The sequence below is a fragment of the Mus caroli genome, unplaced genomic scaffold (assembly GCF_978045245.1).
Source record: "Mus caroli unplaced genomic scaffold, Mus_caroli_1 scaffold_15, whole genome shotgun sequence".
In the NCBI taxonomy this organism is placed as follows: domain Eukaryota; kingdom Metazoa; phylum Chordata; class Mammalia; order Rodentia; family Muridae; genus Mus; species Mus caroli.
In genome coordinates, this window is record NW_028227270.1 from 27,510,535 (window position 1) to 27,538,516 (window position 27,982).

Consider the following 27,982-nt stretch of genomic DNA (forward strand, 5'->3'; position numbering starts at 1 on the left):
GACCCAACCTTGGCTAGGGCGGTTGGTTAGGTAGTGGTCATTTGGTTAGGCATGGCCCACAGAGACTCATGTGTTTGAATGCTTGGCCCATGGGGAGGGGCACTATTAGGAGGTGTGGCCTTGTTGGAGTAGGTGTGGCCTTGTTGGAGGAACTGTGTCACTGTTGGGTAGGCTTTGAGGTATCCTATGTTCAAACTCTGCTCAGTGTAGAATACTGCTGCCTATGGATCATGACATAGAACTCTCAGTAACTTCTCTTGCACCATATCTGCCTGCACACTACCATGCTTCCCACCATGATGATATTGGACTAAACCTCTGAACTATAAGCCAGCCCCAGCTGAATGTCTTCCTTCATAAGAGTTGTCATGGTCAGAGTGTCTCTTCACAGCAATGGAAACCTTAGATTAAGACGGTTACTAACATGGCCCCTGTTTGAGCAGATGTTGGAACTGGGTTTGAAACTCGGGCTGATGGATTTCCTAATCTCCACTCCCAACCTCTATGCTATACTGTCTCCATAGTGAAATGTTTACTATAGCCCCAGGATCTTTTGAATGTATTATGCCATACATCTAGCTTATTTTTATGATTCCATAAATAAATACCTTTATGCAGGCTAGCTTTATGTCAACTTGACAGAGGCTAGAGTCATTTGGGATAAGAGAACCTCAATTGAGAAAATGCCCTGCTGGTTTGTCTGAAGAAAGCCTGAGAGACTTTGTCTTGATTAATGACTGCTATGGGCCCAGTTCAGTGTGAGTGGTGCCACCCATAGGCTCTGGATCCTGGGTGTCCTAAGAAAGCAGGATAAGCAAGCCATGGAGAACAAGCCAGTAGGCACCATGGCCTCTGCATCAGACTTCCTGCCTCCAGCTTCCTGCCTTGAGTTCCTACCCTAAACTCCTTCAATAAGGGACCAAGAAGTGGAAGTATAAGATAAGATGAAACAAAACCTTTCCTTCCAAACTTGCTTCTTTCTGGCCATGGTGTTTTATCACAGCATCAGAAACCCTAACCTTTAGCTGCAAATTAACAAACATGCCATTTATTTTCTCCATTTTTTCTCTCATATGACTGACAAAATAAAATGCTGCTGTCATTGGTGACTTTTCAATATTTCCATTTAAACTCACCTTAAAGTTCATATTTTCTATATTAGCTTTATTTGACATAGGATGAAGAGGCCCTGCCCAATGACCACCTGTCTTAATACATTGTAGGACTCCAGAGTTTCAGACCTTGAGGTCACATCAGTATCCATTTACAAAGTCCCCAGCTTTTGACAGCCATTGTGCTCCATGTTGAAGGGTAAGACAGCAAATCCTTCCCACACAAAAACGAGATGTGATTATATTACTCCTCCTTTTATTGCTAAATGCCTACTATCTGTCACAAAAGACACATCCTAGAAAAGGAAATAGCAACGGCAAGAGTTTCTGAGAAAGTTTGAAGGAAACAAACAAACCAACCCAAACCAGTTGCTGCTAAAAACAACGAAGAATCCTGCAGGGGTAATTCCCACTCATGTGCGAGCTCGGACACTTTCCTCAGCAGCTCCTGAGCTCCTCCTGACCCAGGCCCTGTGCTGGGTTCTCATACATTTCTCCTGGACTCTCCTGTGAGTGCTAATAAGATGGTACCGCTGTGCTCACACATTATTTTAACTAACCGGATTTTTGCAGAGCTATGGATTAACCCAGAGCCTTCCTACTGTGTGCTAGGCAACTGCTGTACCCCTGAGCTCCATTCCCAGACTGGGTCACGTCTTGTGCACGATGAAATTGATGCCTGGAGATTTTAGTCAGCACATGAATAATAAACACAGGAGATGAGATTTGAACCAGAGCTGACCACAAAGTACACATTTGAAACTATTGCTCTGGGGAAATCACTAACAGGACTTATTTTATTCCCTGCTTGTGGGTGGGTGGGTGAGTATTGGCTCTATGTAAGACCCATGTTCCTTGAAAATCTCTGTAACATGCAAACATTACCATAAGAAAAAAGCTTAGGCATGGGGATTATAAAATTTAGACAAAATCTGGTAAGGAAATGTAAGTTGAATCTATTTGCTAGAGGATGGGGAGATATTTTGCATTACTATTTATTTTTATTAAGGAGCTTATTAAGTTTTTAAAGTAGAATACTCAAGGAAAAAGTAATTCTCAAAACATCATAATCTCAAAACTCTTAATACAATCTTTTCGTATTGATTACTAAAATGTAATGGGCCAGACTCTTGGGTTAGTAGCAAGACAAGCCATAGGGGATAAGAAGCCCTTCTTCCAATTTCTATTTTACTATGAAGAATTTTCAGAAGATGAGAGCTGGCAGCAGTGTTGGCAGGAGGCAGGAGGCCCGCTGCCAGCGTCCTGAGGGGACGTTAGCAACGCCATGCTGGCGAGACTAACAGCATAGTTTTGGATCTACAATAAGGATCGAAACCTGATCCAAAAAAAGTTTTTTAAAAAAGGCATCCACTTTATCTACCTCCAACCTCACCAAGAAAGGTCTACACAAGACAAAAACGGGCAGTGATCGCCCACTGACTGTTCTCAGAGACGGTAGCTCTGTGTCCATCTTCAGTGGCTCCCTTGTTGATATCCATACAGGCAGCAAATGGCAAAAGAACAAGATGGTGTGCTATGTAGCTTCCTAGAATGAGATACAGACTACACTATGGGGAAAGATCCTTAAGGTACAGCATGCTGCAAGCACAGACACAGTAATATAGAAGGGAATCAAAACAGTCAGTTAATGCTATTGTTTTCTGCATCTCTGTCTCACTGCTGGGATGCCAAAGAGAACTGGGGTGTTAAGCCTTGTTTCTTCCTTGTCACTGTGGGCTGCCGACACTGCTGTGTGTGTTGAGGGGGATACAGTCTAAGATAGGGTTCAACCTGTGTTTCTCTGGGTGAGAAATGGCAGGGGGACAGTGGCTGGGATGTGGTTCTGCCCAGACACTGCTGGGATAGGGGCCTTTGGGTAGTTGGAGAGAAAGGTGGCTTAAGAGTGTAGGCAAAGATCTCAGTGATGGCCCACGCCGCCAAGAGAGAAGAACGGTATCTTTTGGAAGATGGATAGCAAAGGTAGAAGTGGCTGGAAAACAGGTTCTGCTACTCGTCAGTCAGCCTGTCAGCAGTTCAGGGGAGGGCAAACCATGGCAAGGAGGCAACATCATCACAGAAACCATCTGGCTCTGCCACAGTCAGGCGATTTTCTTCTCTTTTTCTCCCGGAGTTTTTAAGTGGGCTCCTCCTCTGCAGCTGAGCCCAGTTCGCCTTCAGCCCGGCAGCGGTCTCCTGTCACAGGGCTGAGACTACAGGCATGAGCCGACACACTTCACTCTGAGATTTCTTTTGAATTGAGGAAGAAACTAAAGTACCCAAATCCCACCCCAGCGGATGGTCTGCTATCGCAGGTCTGGGGAAAAAAAAGCAAACACACCCCAACAAGGACAAGGCGACAGATAAGAATCTGCTACGAGTCCCGAGTTTCCAGGGAAATTGAAAAAGATACAGCAACGAGAATTCAAAACATTTGGCAAATGGAAACTACTTTCCTACTATGGAAAGAAAGGCACAATCAGAGGAAAACTGGTATTTCAGCATGAAGCAAACATAATTAATTCAGTAACTGTCGATAGATGAAAGCTGTAGTATCGAGTCTCAACCTTCAGAGTAGAATTAAACACAAAAAACATCAGGAACTGGAAATTCAAAATCCCTAAGTACTGACCTTAGGTACTGACCTAAGGGAAGAAAATGAGATGAAGAAATCAATAAGCAAGACTAGCATGGTGCTCAGTCCTATAATCCAGAGCTGAAGTAGCCTGCTTGAACCCAGCATCAACTACACAGTGGGTCTCAGCCAGCAGGACCACAGTGCATGCACTATCTAGAGAAAAAAGAAGGTGCTGGAGAGATGGCTCAGCGGTTAAGAGCACTGGCTGCTCTTCCAGGGGTCCTGAGTTCAATTCCCAGCAACCATATGGTGATGGGATCTGATGCCCTCTTCTGGTGTGTCTGAAGACAGCTACAGTGTACTCATATACATAAAATAAGTAAATAATTCTTTAAAAAATGTATCTGCAACTTTTTTAGGAAGAAAGAAGGAAAGAAAGAACGAAAGAAAGAATGAATGAAAGAAAGAAAGAAGAAACAGCAGCAGCAGCAGAAAGAAAAACTCTCAGAAACTAGGGACATGACAGTAACTCAAAGTATGTGAAGGCAGAGAGAGAAGAGAAATAAAAAGAGAAGATAATTTTTTAAAAGGTCAGACAAAAACTGCCAGAAGATCCAAAAACCTACAGCTGGAGCTTCTGAAGGAGAAAATGAAATAGTGGAAGACAGTGTTTAAACCCAACTGTAAATATCTTGAATGAAAGGCCTGGATGTACAACTGAAAGAACCTACTTTGTATGTGACCCAGAATGGGTCGCCTCTGAGACATAACTAACCAGTCTTTGTCACAACAGTGACAATAACAATCTCCTGGGCCTCCAAATGAAAGGACCTGTCCCTTGCCAAGAAAATTAAATTGGGTGGAAATTAGATTGATCCATAGCAACATATGAAACAAGCAAAGACACGGATAACAGTTTTAAAACCTGAGGGAGGACAGTATGAGACAAAGGATTTTTTTTTAATCATTTGAGATATTCTTCAATTATTAAGCTTATGAAAAATGTTTCTGATAGGCATATAAGAATCTAAAGAGTCCTGAGAAATTTATCCGAGGAAAATTCTTTCAATGAAAAGACAATTGTGGTGGATGCTTCAGAAATGGCTGTCTAGTATTAAGTGTAATATTGAAGGTCTAATTGTGGAACAAAACTGTGGCTAGGAGAACACAGTATCCCATATTACATGCTCTGGCAAAGTAGAAATAACATACTTAATAATAAAGCTAGATGATCTAGGAAGTAGAAAGGTTAAGGCTGAACAAGCTCGGGGAGCCCCTTATGGATAAGAGAATTACTGAATGGCAGGAGGATATTGGTGAGCGATTGAAGAAAATGCAAACTGCTCAAAGTATTAGGATTGCTAACAAATATGAGGTAACAGGAGAACATTAAACAAAATAACAAAGCTAAGAATTAAAATGACAATTGTAGTAACATACAAGTAAATAAAAGTTACCCAATTGTCTTAGGGTTTGTATTTCTGCACAAAACATAATGACTAAAAGGCAAGTTGGGGAGGAAAGGGTTTATTCAGCTTACATTTCCACATTGCTGTTCATCACCAAAGGAAGTCAGGACAGGAACTCATATAGGGCAGGAACTTGGAGGCAGGAGCTGATGCAGAGGCCAATGAGAGGTGCTGCTTACTGGCTTGCTTCCTTTGGCTTGCTCAGCCTGCTTTCTTATAGAACACAGGACTACCAGCCCAGGGATGGCACTACCCACAATGGGCCCTCCCCGCCTTGATCACTAATTGAGAAAATGTCTTACAGCTGGACCTCATGGAGGCATTTCCTCAAGGGAGGCTCCTTTCTCTGGGATGACTCCAGCTTGTGTTGACACACAAAACCAGCCAGTACACCAACAGAGTAAAACATGCTCACATTTCACCATAAAGCAAAACAAGAAGTATAACTGATTGCTACATAATATACCATCTTCTCCAGAACATGTGGTGTGGCCCAGGGACCGAGTCTAGAATTCAAAGGACTAAAATACCAAAAGTACCTCCTTTTACTATGGGAGGGAGAAACTAGAGCTCATGAAAATGGAAAGGAAGGTAGACACAATGAAATAAAGGGCACAATTGATTTCTTATGGGTTATTTCTGTTTTTAGCTAAGACAGAGAAATGGGCAAATGGGATTGATTTACTATTATTCCTAAACAACTCAAAAGCAAAGGACAAAAACCAGATAGAATGTATAAAGCAAAACACTAGACAGCTGTCAGAGGCAGTGATGCCTGATGGGTGGGAAAAGCTAAGCCACGAAACTACCCCAGCCTGAGGGAGTTTCTAAGTGCTAGCAGAAGAAAGGAAGAAAGGGGGGCTGGCAGACTCCCCAAATTAAAGACACAGAGCTCAAAGCCCAAAGAGTCTAAGGAAGAGAGCTCCAGAGAAGAGAAAGCTAAATAAGTAGAATCTAGGAACTTTGCAGAGGATCCCTTAGAGTATTGTTAACTACAGCTTACTACCAGGAGAAACCCATCTGAAAGGTTGAAAGGGACCATGCTCAGCATTCAACACCAGGTGAGAACAGCTCGTGGTGTCCCAGACTGGAAGTACTCATAGCTCATCCAGCAATGGGCACAGAAGGCTTTGACGCCGTGCTAGGGAATAACTGGCCCCAGAGTAAGTACTGTCCCAAGCCTGCTTAATTAAGTCACAAAAGCATTACTTAGCATTAGCTGCCCATCACTGAAAAACGCAGCTTCTCTGATAGGGCTGAGAACTGCACTAATCTATGTATATGAAGATGGGTACTGTCTTAGTTAGGGTTTTACTTCTGTGAACAGAAACGATGACCAAGGGGACTCTTATAAGAGCAACATTTAATTGGGGCTGGCTTTCAGGTTCAAAGGTTCAGTCCATTATCATCAAGGTGGGAGCATGGCAGCATCCATGCAGGTATGGTGCAGGAGGAACTGAGAGTTCTACATCTTCATCTGAAGGCTGCTAGCAGAATACTCGCTTCTGAGCAGCTGGATTGAGGGTATTTAAGCCCATCTCCACAGTGACACACCTACTCCAACAAGGCCACACCTCCTAATAGTGCCACTGCCTGAGTGGAGCATATATAAACCATCACAAGTACTTAGAAGGCAATTTGATACTATGACCATGTAACAAAATGATAGTAGTAGATTCTCACACGGGGTTTATGATCTTGTCAGCCACGGGCTCTTGGCCATGCTTAGAGTACTAGGTATAAATTCTGTCCTGTGGATTAGGCCTGAAACCCAATCAGAAAGCAGTTGGTTACCTCCACAACATTCATGCCACTATTACACAATAGGCTTATCTCAAATGTCTATATACCACCATTGAGAGGGCAGAAAGACTGAAAGAACAGCGATTGGGAAGGCCTGCTACAAAGCAGTGTTTTCTGGACATAACTAGTGTTGCTTTTATGAACTCGTGGCAGGTGTGGCTACCTGCCTAAGACATGGACAAAATCAAGCCAGTCAAAATTCCAGCACTGGTCAGGGAGGAACTCACAAGAACCCATCTCTAGCTGGGGTGCTTTTGGCAACTAATGACTGTCAAGGAAGGAAGAGTCAGTTTTCATCAGCCCCTGGTAGGTCGACCATGCTCAACAGATGGCCCTACACCCCTGAGCATATAGACAGAACTAACTGTCCTCAATGGATTAAATAAAAGGAGGAAGGACATGAAGAATTGAGAGATAGGATGTGGTGGTGGGGATTTGGAAGTTTGGGGAACTGAGGGGTAGACATGATCAAAATACACTGTATATTTACATGAAATTCTCAAAGAGTAAAATTTAAAATGTATTTTTTCAGAAAAGCATCACTCAAATAAATGAACTGACAACTACACCTCTGACCGAAGCAAGAAGAGTCATAAGAATATAGAAAGGCTGGCAGTCACCAACGTAAATTTGTGATGCTTGACATTGAATCAAAGATGATTGGCATGGGAAGAGGACCCATAAAGAGGATGACCAACTAGTCACAGCCACCTGGAAAAGACATGCATGCTGGAATTGCTTGCTAGTTCACGGTTGCTGCACTACGGCGATGATATTGTATGTGTCCAAGGAGTTAAACAGAGTGAAAAGACCAGAGTTTAACTTTTAGCAGTAAAAGTACCAAAGTGTGAGATGAAAAACAAACCAGCTGTACTTACCTGGTGATTGGGCTTTGAGAGAAGATGATAAACTTGAAGACTGTAATAATTAGTGTTTGCTGTGAACTTGGTTGGATTAAAAAAATTGTCTAGAAGATTAGTAACACACACTTCTCAGTGTTTTCAGGAAAGATTAAATCATGAGGGCTCTGACCTAAACACACGGTTTAATCCACTGACAGATCCAAAATCTGATGCGACCACTGGGAAGTGATGCATGTCTGGAGGGTGGGGCCTAAGAGGAGGACATGAGTCTCTGAGAAAGCTAGGTCTTGGTCTTGCCCTCTTCTTCTACTGGCTGCTATGAAGTGAACATCACTGCCTCTTTCACACATGGTATTCTGTCTCCTCTGCTTAACCTGGCAGGTCCACATGCTGAGTGCTCCTGGGAGGGAGAGAAATGACATCACTGTTCCGCTGAGCTTTAACCTGGCACAGCCTAGAGTCGGCTGAAAGTTTCCATTGAGGAATTCCTCCTGGCATATCTATTGCCTGTCACAAGATTTTCCCGTCTAATTACATTAGTGCAGAGGAGGCCTGTGATTGGACAGGGAAAAGGGAGGCGGAGCTAAGAGTTGCAGAGAAGGGGAACAGAGGAGAGAAAGGGGAGGAGAATGGAGGCTGACGTGATTATTTCGTAATCGTTAGCACACTTGGGATAAAGCTTTTATCATTATTAATTGGCTCTAAAATTATTGTACTGGCATCTTGTAAATTGTGATTTTTATTGATACATAAATCTGATTAGTTAACTATAATCATAAGCTTTAAGAGTTTTGATTCTACTGGGTAATAAGGTATTGAGATGGCTGACTATGGGGTATGTGGGGCGTTGCCTGATATAGTGAGAAGAACTCGCCCTCCCCCAACCTCCCCACTGGAGAGATGGCAGGCAGAGGGGCTGTATTAGTTAGGGTTTTACTGCTGTGAACAGACACTATGACCAAGGCAAGTCTTATAAAAAAATAACATTTAATTGGGGCTGGCTTACAGGTTCAGAGGTTCAGTCCATTATCATCAAGGTGGGAGCATGGCAGTATCCAGGCAGGCATGGCGCAGGAGGAGCTGAGAGTTCTATGTCTTCATCCAAAGGCTGCTAGTGGAAGACTGACTTCCAGGCAACTAGGGTGAGGATCTTATACCCACACCCACAGTGACACACCCATTCCAACCAGGTCACACCTATTCCAACAAGGCCACACCTTCAGATGGTGCCACTCCCTGGTCCAAGGATATACAAACCATCACATTCCACTCCCTGGTCCCCATAGACTTGTTCAAAAACATGAGTCTATGGGGCCATACTTAAACATAGCGTAATGCAAAATGCATTTAGTGCAACTTTCAAAGTCCTCATGGTCTATAGCAGTTGCAACAATGTTAAAAGCCAAAGTTCAAGGTCTCTTCTGAGATTCATTCAACTTAATTAACTGTAATCCCCAAAGCAAGGCAGAAAACCAGCTGGGCAAACTCCAAACTCTGCATCTCCATGGCTGATGTATGTCAAAGTGGTCTTCAGATCTCCACTCCTTTTTCATCTTTTTTGACTGCAACAAACTGCTTCCTCCTGGGCTGGTTCCACTCCCTGTTAGCAGCTTTCCTCAGCATGTATCCCATGGCTCTGGCATCTTTAACATCTTTGAGTCTCCAAGGCAATTTCAATGTTACAGCTTCTTCTTTCAGTGTCTGGGATTCCACTTGATCTTTTGGACTCCTCCTAAGGGATCACTTCTCCATCTCTGTCCTCTGTAGCACTCTATGCTCAGGTTGATCCACTCCATTATGGCTGCTGTTCTTGGTGATCATCCCATGGTACTGACATCTCCAATACACTGGGGTGTTCCACTCCAACTAGGCTTCACCAATAGCCTCTCATAGGCTCTCTTCAGGGTGCCAAGCCTCAAATCCGTTGCATGACCCCTTCAATCCTGGGCCATCAACTACAGCTGAGGCTTCACCTTCTCCAATGGGCTTCCCTGGCCTCTCACAGTGCTAAGCCTCAGCTTCTCTCCATGATCCCTTCATTCCTTCACAAGCAGTACCACCTGAGTGACTCTTACACATTACCAAGTACAGCCGCAGCATGAGGTACAACCTTGGGTATCTCTGGAACACAGCTTCTTTGTGCTCCCAGAAAACAATTTCCAGAAGATTTCACCTCAACGATGCTGGTCTCTTCTTAATTACCGCTAATTCCTTAGCTCCAGCTAACCAGCATCAATTTTCCCAGTAGTTCCTTCCATTCTTAACTCTAGAGCCAGAGGCACATGGCTGAAGCTGCCGAGTTCTGCTGCTTACAGGAACTAGAACATGATCCCCTTGTATTATTACATTATCACTAGCTTTATGTTTTCTAAATCCTTCAGTGCCTAAGCTTGGCTATCCTGGTTCTTGCTCTGTAGATTGACCTTGAATGCAGAGATCAGCATGCTTTTCTCATGGGATTAAAGGTGTGTACCACCATGCCTGGATCTAATTTAGCTGAGTAGGATCTTGCCCCAAGGTCCCACTCCCTTAATCTTTATCTCCTAGAACACAAGATTTTGCTCCATTTCACTTCCTGGTACCCCTTTAATCCTCGAACAATATATTTTATATTTTTCCTTTCTAAGCTTGCTATGCTTGTTCAAACTTCTCTTCATAAGACTTAACCAGAGAACAAAGTCTCTGCTTGGCTTTTTTGAAACTTCTTTTGTCAATGCAATTAATCCAAGTCTCTTCACCTTAGCCTCAGGCAAACTTTTCAGACAAGGGCAAAAAGTAGCCACATTCTTCACCAAAATACCACAAAACCAGTCTTTATGCCACATTCTGAAATTCTTCTCCTTTGAAATCTCTTGGGCCAGGTCAACACAGTTCAAATTACTCCTAGCAACAGTCTTCCATATTCCTACTAGGATGACCCATTAAGCCCCATTTAAAGCATTCCACTGCTTTCCAAATCCAAAGTCCCAAAATCCACATTCTTTCAAATAAAAGCATGGTCAGGCCTATCACAGCAATACCCCACTTCTGGTACCAACTTCTGTATTAGTTAGGGTTTTACTGCTGTGAACAGACACTATGACCAAGGCAAGTCTTATAAAAAAATAACATTTAATTGGGGCTGGCTTACAGGTTCAGAGGTTCAGTCCATTATCATCAAGGTGGGAGCATGGCAGTATCCAGGCAGGCATGGCGCAGGAGGAGCTGAGAGTTCTATGTCTTCATCCAAAGGCTGCTAGTGGAAGACTGACTTCCAGGCAACTAGGGTGAGGATCTTATACCCACACCCACAGTGACACACCCATTCCAACCAGGTCACACCTATTCCAACAAGGCCACACCTTCAGATGGTGCCACTCCCTGGTCCAAGGATATACAAACCATCACAGGGGCCTCCTCCGAGTGAGATCACCCAGAGGGAGCCTCTGTGGCCTGCCAGTTGCCAGCACTAGCAAGGGAACGTGCCAGTTCATTTTTTAAACATTTCCCGCAATAATTGTCTCCATTAAGAACTGATGCAGAAGAGCCAGGCCCACTGTGGGCAGCACTATCCCGAAGGTGGTGGTGGTGCTGGGCTGTAATGAAAACTTGCAAAGCATGATCCACAGAGCACCTGGTAAGCAGCAGGCATGGTTTCAGCTTCACACTCCTGCCCTGCATTCCCTCTGTGATGACTGTGATCTGGGAGTAGAAACCAAATAAACCCTTTTCTCCCCGAGGCTCTTTGGTCACCATGTTATATCACAGCAATAGAAAACAATGTAGGACAACCCTAGGGTTCTTGATCCTTCTCTTTGAAGTTTAACATTTGAAGCAAGATAAAGAAGAATTGATGTCTACACATGGATGGGGGCTTCTGCTGCACTGGCCATTGCTGACTTCCATCCATTACTGTTATGCCCACTTCATGCACCTCTGCTGAGAGCTGAAAAAAACAACATCGTCTTAAAAAAAATGATTTTTCCACGTCTGGAAAAAATCTTCCATCCTCTGGGCATAGATCAGGTGTCTCTGACACTTGGCTGGCCACTTGTTTGTGCTGCGTTGGGAAGGCAGATCCAACTCCTGTGTGACTGGCCACTTTCTCTGTACCTGCTGCCTGCCGGCTGCAAGACGTCCTGCCACTGATGCGGAAAAACTTACATGGAGCCAGGGGCAGAAGCGGGATCTTTTTGCTGTTGTTGTTTTTTGTTTTTTTCAAGAATGATAAGATTGAAAGTCGTTCTTCACTTATGGAATAGGAATTTGCTAGATTTTCAACAGAGCGAGCCTGGAAATGTTTGATTAAACTGTAGACACTAATCCGACTTTAGAAAAAAGCAGCAGAAGAGGAAGCCCGCTTATCATGCACCATACTTGGCCATAGCTTTTGGTAACAGCCCCAAAGGACCCAGAGCACCTAAGGAGTTGATCACCAAGAGAATATTCTAGTGCTAAAGAAAGATGGCAACTTGGAGTTATATGGTGACCACATATTGTGCCAATTTCTCTGCACATAGAAACCAGACTCTTAAAGGTCACTCCTGATTGAGGTAATCTTAATGAAATATGGGTTTATCACCTAAAATATGGTGATATAGATAAACATCAATGATGTGAACTGTACCAAAAAATAACAGCCCATGGATCAGAAACAAAGGAATTTTCTCAGAATGACCAAAATGTACCACAGAACTAGTATACATATCTAATATGAAACAAGGCAAAAATAAAAACTGAATGGGCTCCCAGCATGCCACAGTGTGAGCACATCAGAACCAAGCAGCTTTAGACCTTGTTCATATTTTCTTTACTTATTTTTGCATGTGTGTGTGGTGTCGAGCATAAGTGCGTGCATGCAAGAGAGAGTGTGTGTGTGTGTGTTCATATTTGAATGCGTGTGAATGCATACATGGGCCCATGTGTGTGTAAGCAAGAGATGGAAGGGTGTGCAGGGTGGGTGGAGGGTGAGAAGGGAGATGGGGCAGCAGAGAGAGGCAGGGGTAGAGTTTCTCTATAAGGTAACAGATGGTACCTGCTTTATGTTATCCACATCCATGGTCCTCCATACCATGAGCATTGCCAAAGATGACAAAAGGAATGGGGTGGGGTTTACAGGGCACTCTCTAAGTCTAGAACTAACATGCTGGCCCTAACTCGGGTGAAGGACTCCACTTACTACATACAGAGACCTCATGTGGCAACCTCCCTGTGCAGGCTGAATCGTTGGAGATTACAGCCAGGCAAGCCAGTGTCACAGGATATGCTGCGATGGCTGGAGATTACAGATCATAATATTGTAGCGCTTCCCTCTCTAGACAGCCTAGAGAGATCAAGAAAAACCAGGGTGATGAACCCTGAGGTCAGTAACACAGCTCCCTGCAGCTTCAATCCCTGGTGCAAATGTGACAGACAGCTGTCCCACCAGCTGTGGGCTTGTCCCCTCCCAAGGATGAACAGAGCAGGACAGAGAAGAGAGCAATTTATCATCTCTACCATCATCTACTGAGAAGAGAATGTGTAACCCTGAAATGAGGAATGAACCGGCTGCAGTGGCAGACTTGCTCTCTGCCTGTTGGCAGAGAACCAGGATTGCCTGGCTTGTGTGTGTATTGTGGGGCTTTTTCATTATCGTTGGCTTTACTTAGAGATTTTTCTTTTTGGACATAATACAACAAGGCCTTGTCTTTCTCAATATACTTTTGTATATTGTTTTAGAAATGACCAAATTGAGATTTTAAAAAATGAAATTAATTTTTAATTTATAATGAAAATTTAGAACTTTTTTTAAAGCCTGCTTTTTTCAAACATCTGTTAATAAAGATATTGAATAAGAAGTTGAAGCAATAATTGTTAATCCACTCTAAACTCCCCGGCAAGGGGGTGTGGTGCGCTCACCACCTGCCAGATGTTTTGGATTCCTGAATAAAAGACACACACACAGAGAGAGAGAGAGAGAGAGAGAGAGAGACAGAGAGAGAGACAGAGACAGAGAGAGACAGAGACACAGAGAGACACAGAGAGACACAGAGAGAGACTTATTCTTAAGAAGCCCTAAGTAGCTCCATGGCTGGAGGACTCCCTAACTCCATGTGGCTAACACACATTCCCCTCCAAGATTCCTGAGTTAACACTGACTAACTCCCTGCTGGGCAGCCTTCCTGGGGCCACTTTCCGCCTGCACATACATGTCAGCTGTCTCTCTCTCTCCTCTTTTACCACATGGGTCTTGTGGATCAAGCCCAGGCTGTCAGGCTTGTGGCACCTTTACCTAGGGAGATACCCAGCATCTCCCTATTTTTTAAACATTAAAATGATTTTTTTAAAAAGAGAATACTAAAAAGAAAAGAAGCAACATGGCCAGCAGTTGGGGATTGGCTCATTTAGAGCATGTGAAGTGTTGGTACCACAACTCTGTGAACACGGGTAACATGGCTAGGGACGTGGTGGGTTTCACTGGTGAGTGCAGCAGGCCAGAGGCAAGGCAGCCAGGGGCATTGAAAAAAGGTAACTTGGAAGGTCAACACTCAGCTAAAAAAGACTGCTACTATCTGATTCCATTCGCTGGCTAGTCTTGTGGAAAGTCAGGCCAAATACTGCCAGACCTTTCTATTTAAAAAATAAAACAAAACAAAAAAACACTTTATTTGGAAATAATTTCAAATTTATAAAAAGTTGTAAAAAATTCATAGTACAAGACCATCTATGCTCCTTACCCATCTTCTCAGATTGCTAATACTGGAGCCTTAAATCCACCCCAGACACAAAGCACACATACACTCAACCTTTTTGTGAACCATGTACATCCTGGCTCCTTACGTCTAAGTCCTCTAGTGTGGATTTCCTATGTATAGAAACCCCAAAACTCCATTATTTTGAACTGAGAAAAATGTGGAAGATGCACAAGGAGGACCACAAGGAGGACTTCCAACCAGACACCCCAAACCGAGCTCAGCACACCAAAGAGGCTGAAAGGCACAGCAATAGTCATTTGCTTCCAGTACATGAGATTTTATGTGTAAACTGGACCTAGGTACCGAACCACAGACATTATATGTCATAAAACTTATGCTAAAATATATGTTATAAAACATATGCTAACATAATTTAGATAAAGATGCTAGATTCAAATTTCCTCCCCGTACTCCAATGAAGCAGGTATCTTCCAGCCTCCGGGCACTCACCTTCCTTCCTTGCAGGTCGAATTTCCACACTGTGCGAGTGAACCAGGAGCAGGACCATCTCTACAGCTGAGACCAGGCCCTGCTCCTGTATGGTGTCCCTCATGCTCAGGGGTGACTGTTTACTGCCTTCACACTTGGCTCTACCCCAAGTCCCCAAAGTCATCTCGCTTCTGTATATATTTCCTGGTTTAATACTTTCCTCCCTGACCCGACACCACAGGCTGGCGTTTCTGTCCTGGCCATGCATGGGGCAAGACATGCATATACCTGATTGTCTTCCACATGTTGAAGCCATCCAGAGGTTTTGTTCCATTAGTGCTTCCCCCAGCCAGATCTACGAGTGTGGGGAGCCAATCGGAGATGTGCATGAGTTCCCGGCTCTTCACGCCTTTCTGTTTCAGCAAGGGGCTTGCCACGAAGCCTGCTCCTCGGATGCCCCCTTCCCACAGGGTCCCCTTCCTTCCTCGGAGTGGCCAGTTGTTGCCTCCAGACCTTGTCTGCCCACCGTTATCTGAAACACAGGCAAGTCTTGGCATGAGTGCATGAAAGTTATCAAAAGGGCGTCACTTGTGTCACACCATCACAGACAAGAATATAATGGGTGAAGCTAAGGTAGGTTATGAAAAGAGGGGGCTCTCATGCACATATGCCGTTTGATGAGAACAAGCTCAGAGGACTTTACAGAACCATGATCTTGAGGGGGCAGGGGTGGAAGAGGGCATGTTACCTTATTCAAGAATAATCCTGCCAGGACATCTATCCAATAACTGTCAATCTTGGCCTAGTACTGTTCCTACTTCTCATCTCTGAGGTCAAGGGTTATTGCTTCAAAATAACTCAGCAAGCTTCCTCAATTTTCATTTTAAAAAAATACCCTATGTGTCAACCTCTTTAAAAGAGCTCATGGCTACCAAAAAAAAAAAAAAAAAAAAACAACAAAAACCAAAAACCAAAAACAAAAACAAAAAAAACCAAAACCACAATCTCATTTCAATGCTCTCTGCTTTCATAGAAACTCCTTATCTCTGAGGCTCTGTCTGCTAATTGGGGGGTGGGGGGGGAGACAATGCTATTGCTCTCTTTAAAACATCTTGAGTTATATGTGAGCGTGTGTCTGTATGTGTGTATGGACATATGAATGTAGGCACCTGTGGAGGTTAGAAGTTCCAGACCTGGGGTTGCAGGGGGTTGTGAGCCACCATTTGTGTAAAGGTAACTAGGTCTTCGGCAAGAGCAATACAAGCTCTTTTTGAAAAGAGATAATTTATTCATTTTTATTTTATGTGCATTGACGTTTTGCCTGTATGTCAGTGTGAGGGTGTTAGACTCCTTAGAACTGGAGTTGCAGACAGTTGCGAGCTGCCATGTGGGTGCTGGGAATGGAACCCAGGTCCTCAGGAGGAGCATTCAAGACTCTCAACATTTGAGCCATCTCTCCAGCATGCCCCTCCCCCAGCAAGCAGCACACATGCTTAAAGGCTGAAGTATCTTTCTGGATGTTAACTCCTTGATTACTCATGACCCTGTCTTGCCTCCCCATCTTTTCAAATGGTAATCAGGGTTTCAAGGACTTTGCCTAAGAGTGTCCAGAATGCACTTGAAAAGGACAAGAGAGTTCTGTGTGGAATGTTCTATGGAGCAAGTTAGTCCTACTACCCTCTTATGATTCACTTGAACAATAGTGGTTTTGAAAAGTAATGCTTAAGTATAATATGCATGCACATAAAATTTTTGCATATATTTGCATATCTAAGTATTTGTATGAAGTTACCTTAGCACCTGGGTACTTTGGAAAGAAATATGATTCTACAAATTCTACCTGAAACCCGGGGAACCACACTCTGTTTTTTCCTATACATACACCTATAATAAAGACCAATTTATTTTCCTTTAATTTTTATTTTTTATTTTTATATGTATGGGTGTTTCATCTGCATGTATGTCTGTGCAACATGTGCATGCCTGTGAGCCACCATGTGAGGACTGGGAACTGAACCCAGTTTCTCTGGAAGAGTAGCCAGTGTTCTTAACTGTTGACCCATCTCTCCTGCCGCATAAAGTATGGTTTCTAAGTTAGGCACAGTCACTATCAACAATAACAATGAAATAGAACAATTATAATATACTGTTGTAAAAGTTATTTTAAAAGTGTTCAGTGACAAAGGCTGTGTCCTAGCGGAGGAAGGAAGATGTTTCTCAGTCCGGGCATTTGAGAGCAGCCTAGATGATACAGAAAGAGCCAATCTCAAAGCTTTGTGCCTGTGGTTGCTCTGTGCACTTGGTTACCACACTATATGTGCATGAAGGAACATTCCACATACCAGTAGGACAGAAGACTGCATTTCACTACAAGTCTCCATGCAGAAGGAAGTGCAGTTTAAAACTTGGAAGCTATTTATTTTCTAAGTTTCCACTTACTATTTTCAGACCATGGTGGACATAGTGGACTGAAACAGAGCCCTAAGCATTGAATACAGAGGACTCTATAATACAGCACAGGGTGTCTATGGAAAACAATAACTCAAAACGTTTAAGTATTAACTCAACATCAGGTACCATTTGGGTTTCACAAGATTCCAAAGCCTAAGATTAGACAGAGACATAACTGACAGCTAAGGGCAGCTACTCACTACTGGGTGACCCGGGACAGCATGCTACCTCAGTTTCTCCATCTTCCTTGTGAAGACTATAATTCCTTCCTCCTGTTTTAAAGTTAGAATGAAATTATACTTTTGTGGATGGGCCTGGTGCTATTCTTATGAACGAACCAATCACCTAATGAATACAGGAGCCAATCACTGGGCGAACAGGAGGGACTTTTAGGTTGGATAGAGGAAAAGAGGAAGCAGGAGAGAGTTAGGTCCTTTTTGGACAGGGATAGCATGAGGACAAGATGTAATTATGAGTGTCTTCCAGTTTCAAAGGTGGATCCATTGGGATTTGCCACCTGATTTAGATTTAATAAGGCTTACAAGTTAGGATTTTAGTTGTTGCGCCCAGCGATTGAGTTACTGTTGTTTCTGAACTAAGTTTGTGTTCCATTTTCCTTCATGCAGAGGCTCGTCTGGGTTCAAGAGAGAAAGGGACAGTGGCAAAGTGTGGGTTTGCTTGAGGTGCAACACAAAGGTCACAGGGCTTTGAAGCATGGGGCTGGTGTGGTAACCACCCACCTGTGGGAACCTAGAGAGCTGGGTGGAGAGATTTTGGAGCTCTGAGTCAGAGGTAAAAACAGGTCAGCCATTGCCCACCAGTGCATGGCCAGCCAGACCATCGAGGTAGAGAGGTGCCTGGAACAAGAGCAGGAGCTTGTTGGGTTTTTTATTTTTTATTTTATTTCCCACAGCATTATACCATTTAGGATTACTTTTGTCAAGGCTCCTAATTCCTGAGTGTTCAATAAATAGTTGTGACTATTATCATATCCACAGCTATTTTCAAAAGTCTAGATTATAATGATCTTGTGACTTGGAGAAGAGGAGAAAGAGGAGAAAGAGGAGGAGGAGGAAGAGGAGGAGGAGGAGGAGGAAATAGTTGAGAATGGAAAAGCTAGGCATCTAGTAAGGACTTCTGAGCTCCAATCTCTGCCTTATAGTGCCAGGGCCTGACATTCCTAGTGTAGTGTGGGCTTTTAAAAGAGCTTCATTTCCCTAAGCAAGCCATAAGCCATAAGCAACATCAGCCTAGCAGAGCTAATGCACTCCTCCCATGAGACAGAGGGATGAGTGTCACTTCCAGGGGCCTCATTTATTGCTATTAGAAAAGATGTTTAGGATCCACTGTCACAGAGGCTTCTCATGCAGTCTCTGACACATGCTCCTTTCTTTGCTTCACAGAGAAGAGTGTAGAGGGGTCTTGGGTTAGGCTAGATGAAGGTAAGATCTCTTCAGCATGTGCCTGGTAACAATGGATCTTATAATTTGATATCAAAGGTGTATATGTCTTTTTCTTTAAACTCCATTGATTTCTTTCAATATTTATGTGTGTGTTCTTCTGTTTATGTGCACATGTGTGCAGGTGCCTGCAGAGATCAGAAGGTAGCATTGGATCTCCAGGAGCTGGAGTTATAAGCAGTAGTCAGGTGCTATGTGAATTCCTGAAACCAAGCCCCAGTCCTCTATAAAAGCTGTCAGGGCTCTGAACCCCTTACCCACCTCTATGCATCCCATATTGCATTTTCTCCCAACCCCAAACTCAAGGTTCAATCACTCATGCAAGTTATAAAACACACATTCCAAATCACCTTCAATACTGACAGAGTGTCAGACTCTATAGCCAATACATCAACACTTCAAAGAAGGAACCCCACATGTGCTCAACAATACACTGGAAGCCGAGGAGTACTGAGAGTGGGAGAAATAGACTTCTTCAGTGAAGAGGACCCCAGCTGGCTATCAAACCCTAAGTGATCATCCTCAAAAACATACATACAAACAACACTATACAGACTGGAAGTGTATTTATATATTTAGGAGTATATATGTTTATACATATATGCATAAAACATAATGAAGAAAGAGGTCATGAATTTGGGAGAGCAAGGAGGGGTATAAGGAAGAGTTTGGAGTGAGGAAAGAGGGGGGGGAAGAAATGATGTACTTATACTATAAGCTCAAAAAATAAACTATTTTTAAAAAATGCTCAAGAAGGGAATACTTATAACCTGGTGCCACGAATGGCTGGGGCAGCACAGATCCTGTTTTGCACCGCTGTCTACACGCTGTAAACAGAAGTGCCACAGTACCACAGACAAGGCGGTTGTCTCTTTTTAAAGCAGACACAGTTCTTTGAAATACTAGTTACTATGTGTCTATCGGTCCCACATACTTGTGCTCAATAGAAAATACTGGATAGTGGTAGCGGTGGAGATCAGAGGTGGTGGGGACAAGGGCGGCTGTGTCTGGAATCTGATCGTATGTAGTCTGAAGGAGTGAGTCAGAGGAAAACATTGTAAATCCAATCCGGCCACTGCCGCTACTGCAGGAACTCACATCAGTCGGCCAGGGGCCAAGGCAGTGAGGAGGACTGTTTCTGTGATTATCGCACCATCCTGTTTCTGCCATTAGCAAGGATAAGCCTCCCTAGCTCCGGTCAGCAACATGGCTTCCTCTGTCAGCTTTTCAAGAGTGCTCTAAGCAGAAAGAATTGTCAATTGCCACACCTGTGATTTCCACCTGATTCTTCCAGATGTGGGGGTGGGGGCGGGGAGTGGTGTAGGCTTCAGCGCCCCCTGGGGGTGGCACCTCTACACTGCAAGAATGCATGTGCTCTCATAAACCAGTAGAAAAGGGAGTTTCCTATATCCATGCGGATGAAGATTTTTACAAGGACTATTGACATACTATACTTCAAGCATACCCCTTCTAATTCTCCCTCCTAAGTCTCTACATAGCCAGGGTTAATTTTCTCCTGATAAGAATTCATTTTCAAAAGAAAATTTGGTTTAATTTCCTGACTGACTTTTGCAAAAGCTTCCAAATCAAAATAAGATGGTTCTAGCTTTGCAGGCTGGAAACTATGAAACTTTCTTTTTCCAGAGAAATGGTCTTTTTTTTTTCCTTTCAGCAACATTTTGGCAGACACAAAACCTAATTATAAAACCTTTGCTGTCTAGAAAAGAACTGTCAAAATAAAACAAATGCTGTCAGATGTAGACTGTAAATCTCACTTTATTATTCATTATCGAATAAAAATAACTGTCAGAAATCATGGAAAAGCATCAGTTAGCCAAAGATCTGAGCAAAAACATCAAGTCTATGAAACTGACACCTCATCTGTATCCAGCTGATAAAAATTAAAATGGAACCATGACAACATTGATTCTTAGGACTTCCCTCCCCCAGACAGTCCAGTGGCTTTGCTGTGTAGCCCAGGCTTCCCCAAGGCCTCCTCCTCCCGCTGATCCAAAAAGCAAAGTGCCCTTCCTCAACCTCTCACCAGGCTTCTCTACAAGGGGCAACCTTGGGGGTGTGGTGGGTAAATGTAGAGAAACACCATTCTGCAAAGGGAGGTGGGGTGGGGAGGCTCTTTGTCCCAGAGCTGTACCTGCTGGTTGATAGCCGACTCTTTTGGATTCATTTTCTACATTACTAAATGCAAAATAGAGAATTAATCTTTGTCTTAGTGTTATCTAAAGGTCTAGAGAAATTCAATATCCTTGTGCTAAGATAGTCTGAGAACATAGCCATCAAGCCGGATGCTCAAATGCACATTTGTCTGGCCACGTTCAAGCACCTCTGCCTGGGCTGGACACGGACTTGCCACCTGGGGTAAGCTTGTCCCCCTCTTGGGCTCCTGGGCTAAGCAGGTTTCATCCAGTTGCCACCAGGGGTGGTTTTTTTAAAGATCCATACTCATCAGGCCTCATGGATGTTTAAAGACCCAGTTGACTACCCATCACAGGAAAGCTGAGACTTCAACCCTGCTGACAGAAAGAATCCTTTACACGCATGGTCTTAGCCTGCTCTGTGGGCACCCAAGCCTATGAGTGCTTACGCTTCAGTCACGCACAACTAAGTTCTTCCACTGTTAGAATACACCATGACCTTTCAGGCTAACTCGCATAAACCGGTTTCCTCACATAAACACATCCTCCTTCATTTCTGCTGCTCTCCAACCTTAAGGCCTAAACGTCAGACCTTTTGTGAACCTGGTACTTAGTACCCCAATCCTCTCCCAGGCCACACCCTTTTCTCCATCACTTCTTATCTTTATTGGCTCTTTGTGGCTTTGTCCTCCTTATGCCTCTTTCTTCAGGGCTAAGAATGAAGTTTGTTGTTTGTGTTTGCAAGACCTCACAGAGGACCTGCTCACACACACACACAAAAAAACAAAAAAACAAATACATGAAGAAAAGGCTACCAACTCCAAACAGCAAGTGAAGACGCTGAGAATTGACGCTGGACACTACACGGCTCTCTAAGGCCCTGCCCAGCCATTGCCTGACCTTGACTTTATAGAAAGAGGATGCCACTCTAATAGACAGATGACTATCAAGTGAGGTATCGGGCCCCAGTGAGGGTTTGAGCAAGTATCAAACCTGCAAATACAAGAATAGCTTGTCCCCCGGGGTACCTGCTCAGTCATGCTGAGGGTCACGGGGGCTGCAGAAGAGCACTTTGGAAAACACTGGCCTGGAAGAGGCTCTCCAGATCGCAGCTTAGCAAACCCATTTTCAGTTCTGCCATGTGCCAGGGCCCCTAGATTAGAACATGGCAGCCTGTGTATGAGACATACACATTCCTCCTCTCATGGTATAAATAAGACAAAGAGATAAGATCCCTTCTTCCTTTGTAAGCAGTAACCTGACCTGTCAAAAGAGATGAAATCAGACTGTTGGAGAGATGGCTGGGTGATCAACAGCACTGGCTACTTCTGCAGGAGACCCAGGTTTGGTTTTCTGTATCCTTGTAAGGCAGCTCACAACTGCCTGTAACCCCAGCTTCATGGCTCTGACAGCCCCCAAATAAATCTTAAAAAACAAAACAAAACAAAACCTGAAACCAGAAGGGCAGTCACATGGCCATTACAAAGTAGAGAGCTCAGACACAAGGAGCAGGCAGTACAAGGGCCTTTTTCAATTATATGGGTTCTTGACATAAGATCAAGATCTTTTTAGTCAAAGACTAATTATCTATCTTTCTTCCTTTTCCTTTTTTTTTGTATGTGGGGTGGGGGGTGGGGTGGAACTGATTGTCTTCTATGTGTGAGGGAAATGCTCTGTCACTGAACCCTGCCCTCAGCCCTCCTCTGACTTATATTCATAAGAAATCAGGAGCCGAATGATGGCTAGGTGTGAACAGGATCTACCTAGCCATTTTGTGGCTGTGATCACCTGTTTTCACTCCCACTTCGTTAATTTCACTGAAACACTCTCAAGGCAAGGGCTGTGAATCTGGTCAGGATATTCCGTCCCTGAGCCTGGGAAGCAAAGATAACAAAATCCACCTTAACTTGATGTCTGGCACGGAGGCACTACCCAGGCATTAAGGCCCGGGTAAACCCAGATGTTGGAGCTATATTCCCAGGCACCATGCTTAGAGCCCTGCTAGATCACATGCTACACTGCCAGCAAGTTTTTGAAAGCGGAAGAGTGGACTGAATTATGGTGGGTTTTATTGTTATTGGGGGAAACTCAGGAATTTTTTCTATTTGCATGGGTTTAAATGAAGTTCAATGTGATTTAGTAATGACGGCCTGAGATTCAAATGAAGCATCAGAAACTGAATATTTATCCAGATGTTCATCTGAGTCTCTCTAGGGGTTTGTGGTGGTTTCTTTACTCTGGAAGATAAGTGCCGAGACGCTGGCCTCCCTGCACACCCGCCTTAGCCTCCATCCTGACAGCAACCAGCAAGGGAGGATCCTGCTGAGTGGCTCCAAAAGGATGCTGGGAAGGTGAGTGATTTGGCAGCCATTCACCAAATAACTGACTTGGCCACAGAGAGCTGAGATAAAGAAAGATGGATGTGAGGAAAGGCCAAACCAGGGCTGTGGGATTCACAAGAAGGATTGTAAGTGTGGAAATAGAGCAACTTCCTCATTCTGACGGTAGGGATGTCATTGCTTGGAATAATGAGAGACCGCTGAGATTCTTATCTCTTCTTTGAAATGTACTAAGGGCAAAAAGACACAAAACTCTGTTGAAAGACTGAAAACACTTGCTCTCTGAAAGTCATGAGGGGACTGGGAACCAGAAAAGTGTTCTACTTTACAACACTCTGGGCGCAGATAACTTTTTCGTAATTTAAAGCTTGGTATCCACAGATTTGGGAGCTCCTCAGATGAAGTTGTAAGATCAGCACAAAGGGAGGCAGGCTGCCTGCTCTCGGGAAGCATAATGATGCTATGCTTAATAACAATTTTACGCTTAATATTTGTTCTCCAGGTCCTCTGAGAAGCAGTTGAGAAGGACCAAGCGGCTATTATACTAAGCAGAAGGACCAAGTATGTATTCTAGAGAAAACAAAAACAAAAATAAAACCTGTAAAATCTTCTCTCTTTCTTATAGTTTGATCTTACAGAAAATACTCAACTTTAAATTCTTTATTTTTAAAAATATTTTTAATCCTTTTTACAAACTTGCAGGCAAACTACATTTGGGGGCCCCTCGGGAGTATTAGTGTTTACTGACCAATGATTTAACTCCTCTCCCAAACCTAAAAACCATTCTTGATGGTCAGGTAATTCTCCACGAGTCTGCTGCTTAATCTTTCAGTAATACCAAACTGAGAAACAATAAGCTAATTACTGCAGAAGCACTTGAAGGTTTGGCAAGCTCAGGACAGCAGCAAGAAACTGAAAATCCTATGAACAGACAGAAAAGAGACTTGTGATTCAAAATAATAGACGTATTACTACATATGTGGTAGGGAAAATGGAGAGGCCAGTGAGTCTCAGAGATTGCTAAATCAGAGAAAGCTAGAATATTTATTCTGTTTAGGTAAGCATCAGCTATTTTGCTTTTGTATTTCCAAATGTGCAATATAAGTTACATGTGTCAAAACCTGCAGAGTTGCTGTTATCTAGCACTCTTAATATCAGCATCTTACTGACTCTCTTTAGAGTTACTTAGAAAAGTCAGTGAGACCTGAACTGAGGGCCCGGCAGCTCCACTTCCCGGGCAGTTCCATCTCCCCGGAGCACTTCTCTGAAGCTTTGCCAGACGCCAAAGGATCCCACTGGTGGTTGCTGTCCAGGATCAGGACAGACAGACAAACATTATAAGAACTGGCCAGCGCTTCTGTCCTAAGAACAGAGGAGGAAACACTCAATGGTAGACAAAAATAACTCCATAAGCCCAAACATGAAGCAGTCTGATTAAAATTTTGAGATGCTGCGTGCAAGAAAAAGATTGCCTTTAGATGTGCAGATGACCCTTGCTCCAAGGCCAAAGGAAAAGAAAACTCTCTGAGTCCCCAGAATACTAGACTTTCATGTGGCCAGAGGCAGCCCTTGGGCCAGCACAGCAGGAGTGACGGTAAGATTTGGTGATGGAGGAAATCCCAAGTAAGCACACGAGTCACTTTAGTGAGGATGACTGGAGGGAAAAAAAAAAAAAGAGGTGAGAATTGGGCTGGACTCTGTGCCCAGCAAAGGCAGAGTGGGTTAACAAGGCAGGAAGTAGAGGCATGTGAACGTCCATGAACCAGGACGAAAGCAAGACCAAACAATCTGCTAAAGCAAAACAAATGTTGCTGCGTAGTCACAACAGGCTCACAGAGTCCAGCCTATCAGAGATGAGCGCAGGGTCTCACACTCAATTCTACTGATATGGGTGGCGTCCAGTCTCCAGAAAGCAGGCCACTCTCTCACTGAAGAATGGATGAAGTAAGACCTGAGTGTTAAAGATAAGCTGTGCACTATGCCTGCTTTTCTAACATCAAGTGATCGCCTTTCCTGTATAGTAAGGAGCTACTTACTATATGAAACATATTAGAATAAACTGTTAGAATGAATATCCTCCATCACTAGCTAGTGAGAGGCTCAGGGCACAGTTAAGGATAGTTTAGACATAAGGAAAAGCATTTCATATTCCATATTCACATCATTGTTTCAATCTATATCGATATAAGATAAATCTTCACAGACGTCTCTTCTGGAATCGTCTGCATATGCATATGAAATCCATACTGGAGTAAAGTGATGTTAGACTTAAATATCGAAAAAGAGCTACCCATAAACCAAACAGATTGCCTTTTATCTCTTCTGCAATGATGTTTCCAGATAGCAAGGTTCTTCTCATTCCTTGTCATTCTTGTCACCCTAACCCAGGAAGCAATCAGGGCAGTCAATGCTTACCCTTTGGGGACAGCGTCAGCAGAAAACTGAAACTGACATCTGACTGGGACAGTCATTCAGAGCTACTTAGAGAAGGAAAGAGGACAGCAGAAAAGTGAGGGAATGCAGCTGCATCCCTAAGAAGATCCTTGAGTCCCCCAAGCTCTGGAAATTCCACCCCAATATGGAATGATGTTCATAAGGGCTATCTCATGCCTGAGAGGAAACTGGGGGGTGGGGGCAGAGGAGGCAACAGCAAGCCTCTGTATTTTCAGGTAGTAGGCCACACTAGAGCATCGGGGGAGCTCAGGTCCGCTCATGATTGTTCTATCTGTTGTTGAGAAGCACACAAATGATGTGCAGGTGGTACAAAGAGTCTCTGCAACAGGGAGGACCCAGGATGGTCTTGATGGGTGAAATGGTAGATCTGCTGGGAACAGGAATGTTGCCACTGAGCAAGAGCTGTGGAGCAGACACTCCCACCTCCTGCCCCGGCTCCAGGAAAGGAGCCATAAATCCACTGAGATGGCCTGCACTGACTGTTGTTGTTGTTGTTAACATAGATTATCACTGGCTAAATGACTTATAAAGGCATCAGCTTAGAGTTTTGGGGGCTTCAAAATCCAGGCCCATGGGTTCAGTGAAGGACTCTCTCAGAGCTGCATAAACCCATGGCAGAAAACAGGAGGACTGAAGAGATGGATGGGAGAGATTTTACAACAAAGCTACTCCTGCAGTAACGGCCTTAATCCATCCCTAGCCGCATCACTTCTAAATCCCTGTCTCTCAAATATAGACACCGTACAATTCAATTTGGGAAGGGATATGCAAAACATCATATGAGATATCCACCCACCTCTACACACACATACACACACACACACACACACACACACACACACACACACACAGCAGAACGGGAACCCAGGCCATCCTGGCTTCACTGGTGAGGAGAAAGGAAGTTATGTATTACATTTCTAAATCTGAACAAGGAAATCTGTGGCTACTCTGTGGTGTAAGAGCATTTGAATTTTAACAAACGTATTAAGCTTGACAGAGGGAAACAGTTTTTGCAACAAAGAATGCTAGACTATGTTGAGTAAAAAAAACCAAACTCCAGGACAAAATCAAAACAAACCTTGATCAATTCTGACCTCATGACATATACTAAAAAAACTAAAGCCAGTTATGTTACAATTTAACAACAAAGAGACAAAGAAGTCAATTAAAACAGGAGCAAAAGGTGCCAAGAGACATCACTCCAAAGAAGGCTTATAGATTGCCAATGAACACATACAAGATACCCAGCATCACTGGTCACTAGGTAGGCACAAACCAAAACCCCAGGGATGCCACGTTTGTACCACAGAGTACAGCTGTACTAAAAACCTGACAGTGTCAATGTGGAGCCGTGACAACCAGTCATGCTGCTGCTGGGGACGCAACACTCCCCGTACATCACCATGGCTCCCTGGGAAAACATGTAGGTGGCTCTTCAGAAAGGTTCCAGATAAACTAGTTACTTTTATGTCACCACAGAATACAATAAAATACAGATTCATGCTACAACACGGTAAAACATTACACTAAGTGAAAGTGAGACATAAACGACCAAATACCACATGGTTTTATTTATATGACATGCCCGAAGCAGGAAAATCTATACAGAAACCATAGACAGTGGCTGCAGGATTGGGAGGGACAGGAATGGGAGCAACTGATAATGGGTGCAGGATTTCTGTCAGAGCTGACAAACATGTACTAGAACTGGATGATGACAGCAAATGCACAACTTTGTGAAAATACTACAAACTAGTAAAAAACAACAACAAAAATCCAAAAAACCAAAGCAAACATACAAAAAAAAAACCCTGCATGCTTTTTAAATGTTGTGGTATGTGAATTATACCTCAGTTAGCAATTGTGTGGTGTCCTAGTTTGGTTTCAGTTGCTGGGATACACAGAGTGAAGGGCTGGAGAGATGGATGGCTCTGTGGTCAGGAGGACACTCCCTGCTCTCTCAGAGGGCCTGGTTTTCTCACCAACATGCTGGCTCACAACTGTCTGGGCCTACAGTTCCTGGGGCTCCAATGCCCCTTCTAGCCTGGTGCAGTGTGTGTGTGCTACACATACACACATACATACAGGCAAACATTTATACACATCAACTAGAAACAAATCTTTAACAACACTAATGAAAAGCATCGAGGGAGCAGAGGTT

At 43.6% G+C, this 27,982-nt stretch overlaps 1 protein-coding gene across 1 annotated transcript in view; it reads right to left on the reverse strand.

Moving 5' to 3' along the window:
* The window catches only part of Arsb (arylsulfatase B), a 164,976-nt gene that overhangs the window by 66,050 nt on the left and 70,944 nt on the right, over positions 1 to 27,982 (reverse strand). Inside the window, exon 5 of the mRNA XM_021180617.3 lies at positions 15,253 to 15,496. Coding sequence (XP_021036276.1) covers positions 15,253 to 15,496 — 244 coding nt within the window. The remainder of the gene's footprint in view (positions 1 to 15,252; positions 15,497 to 27,982) is intronic.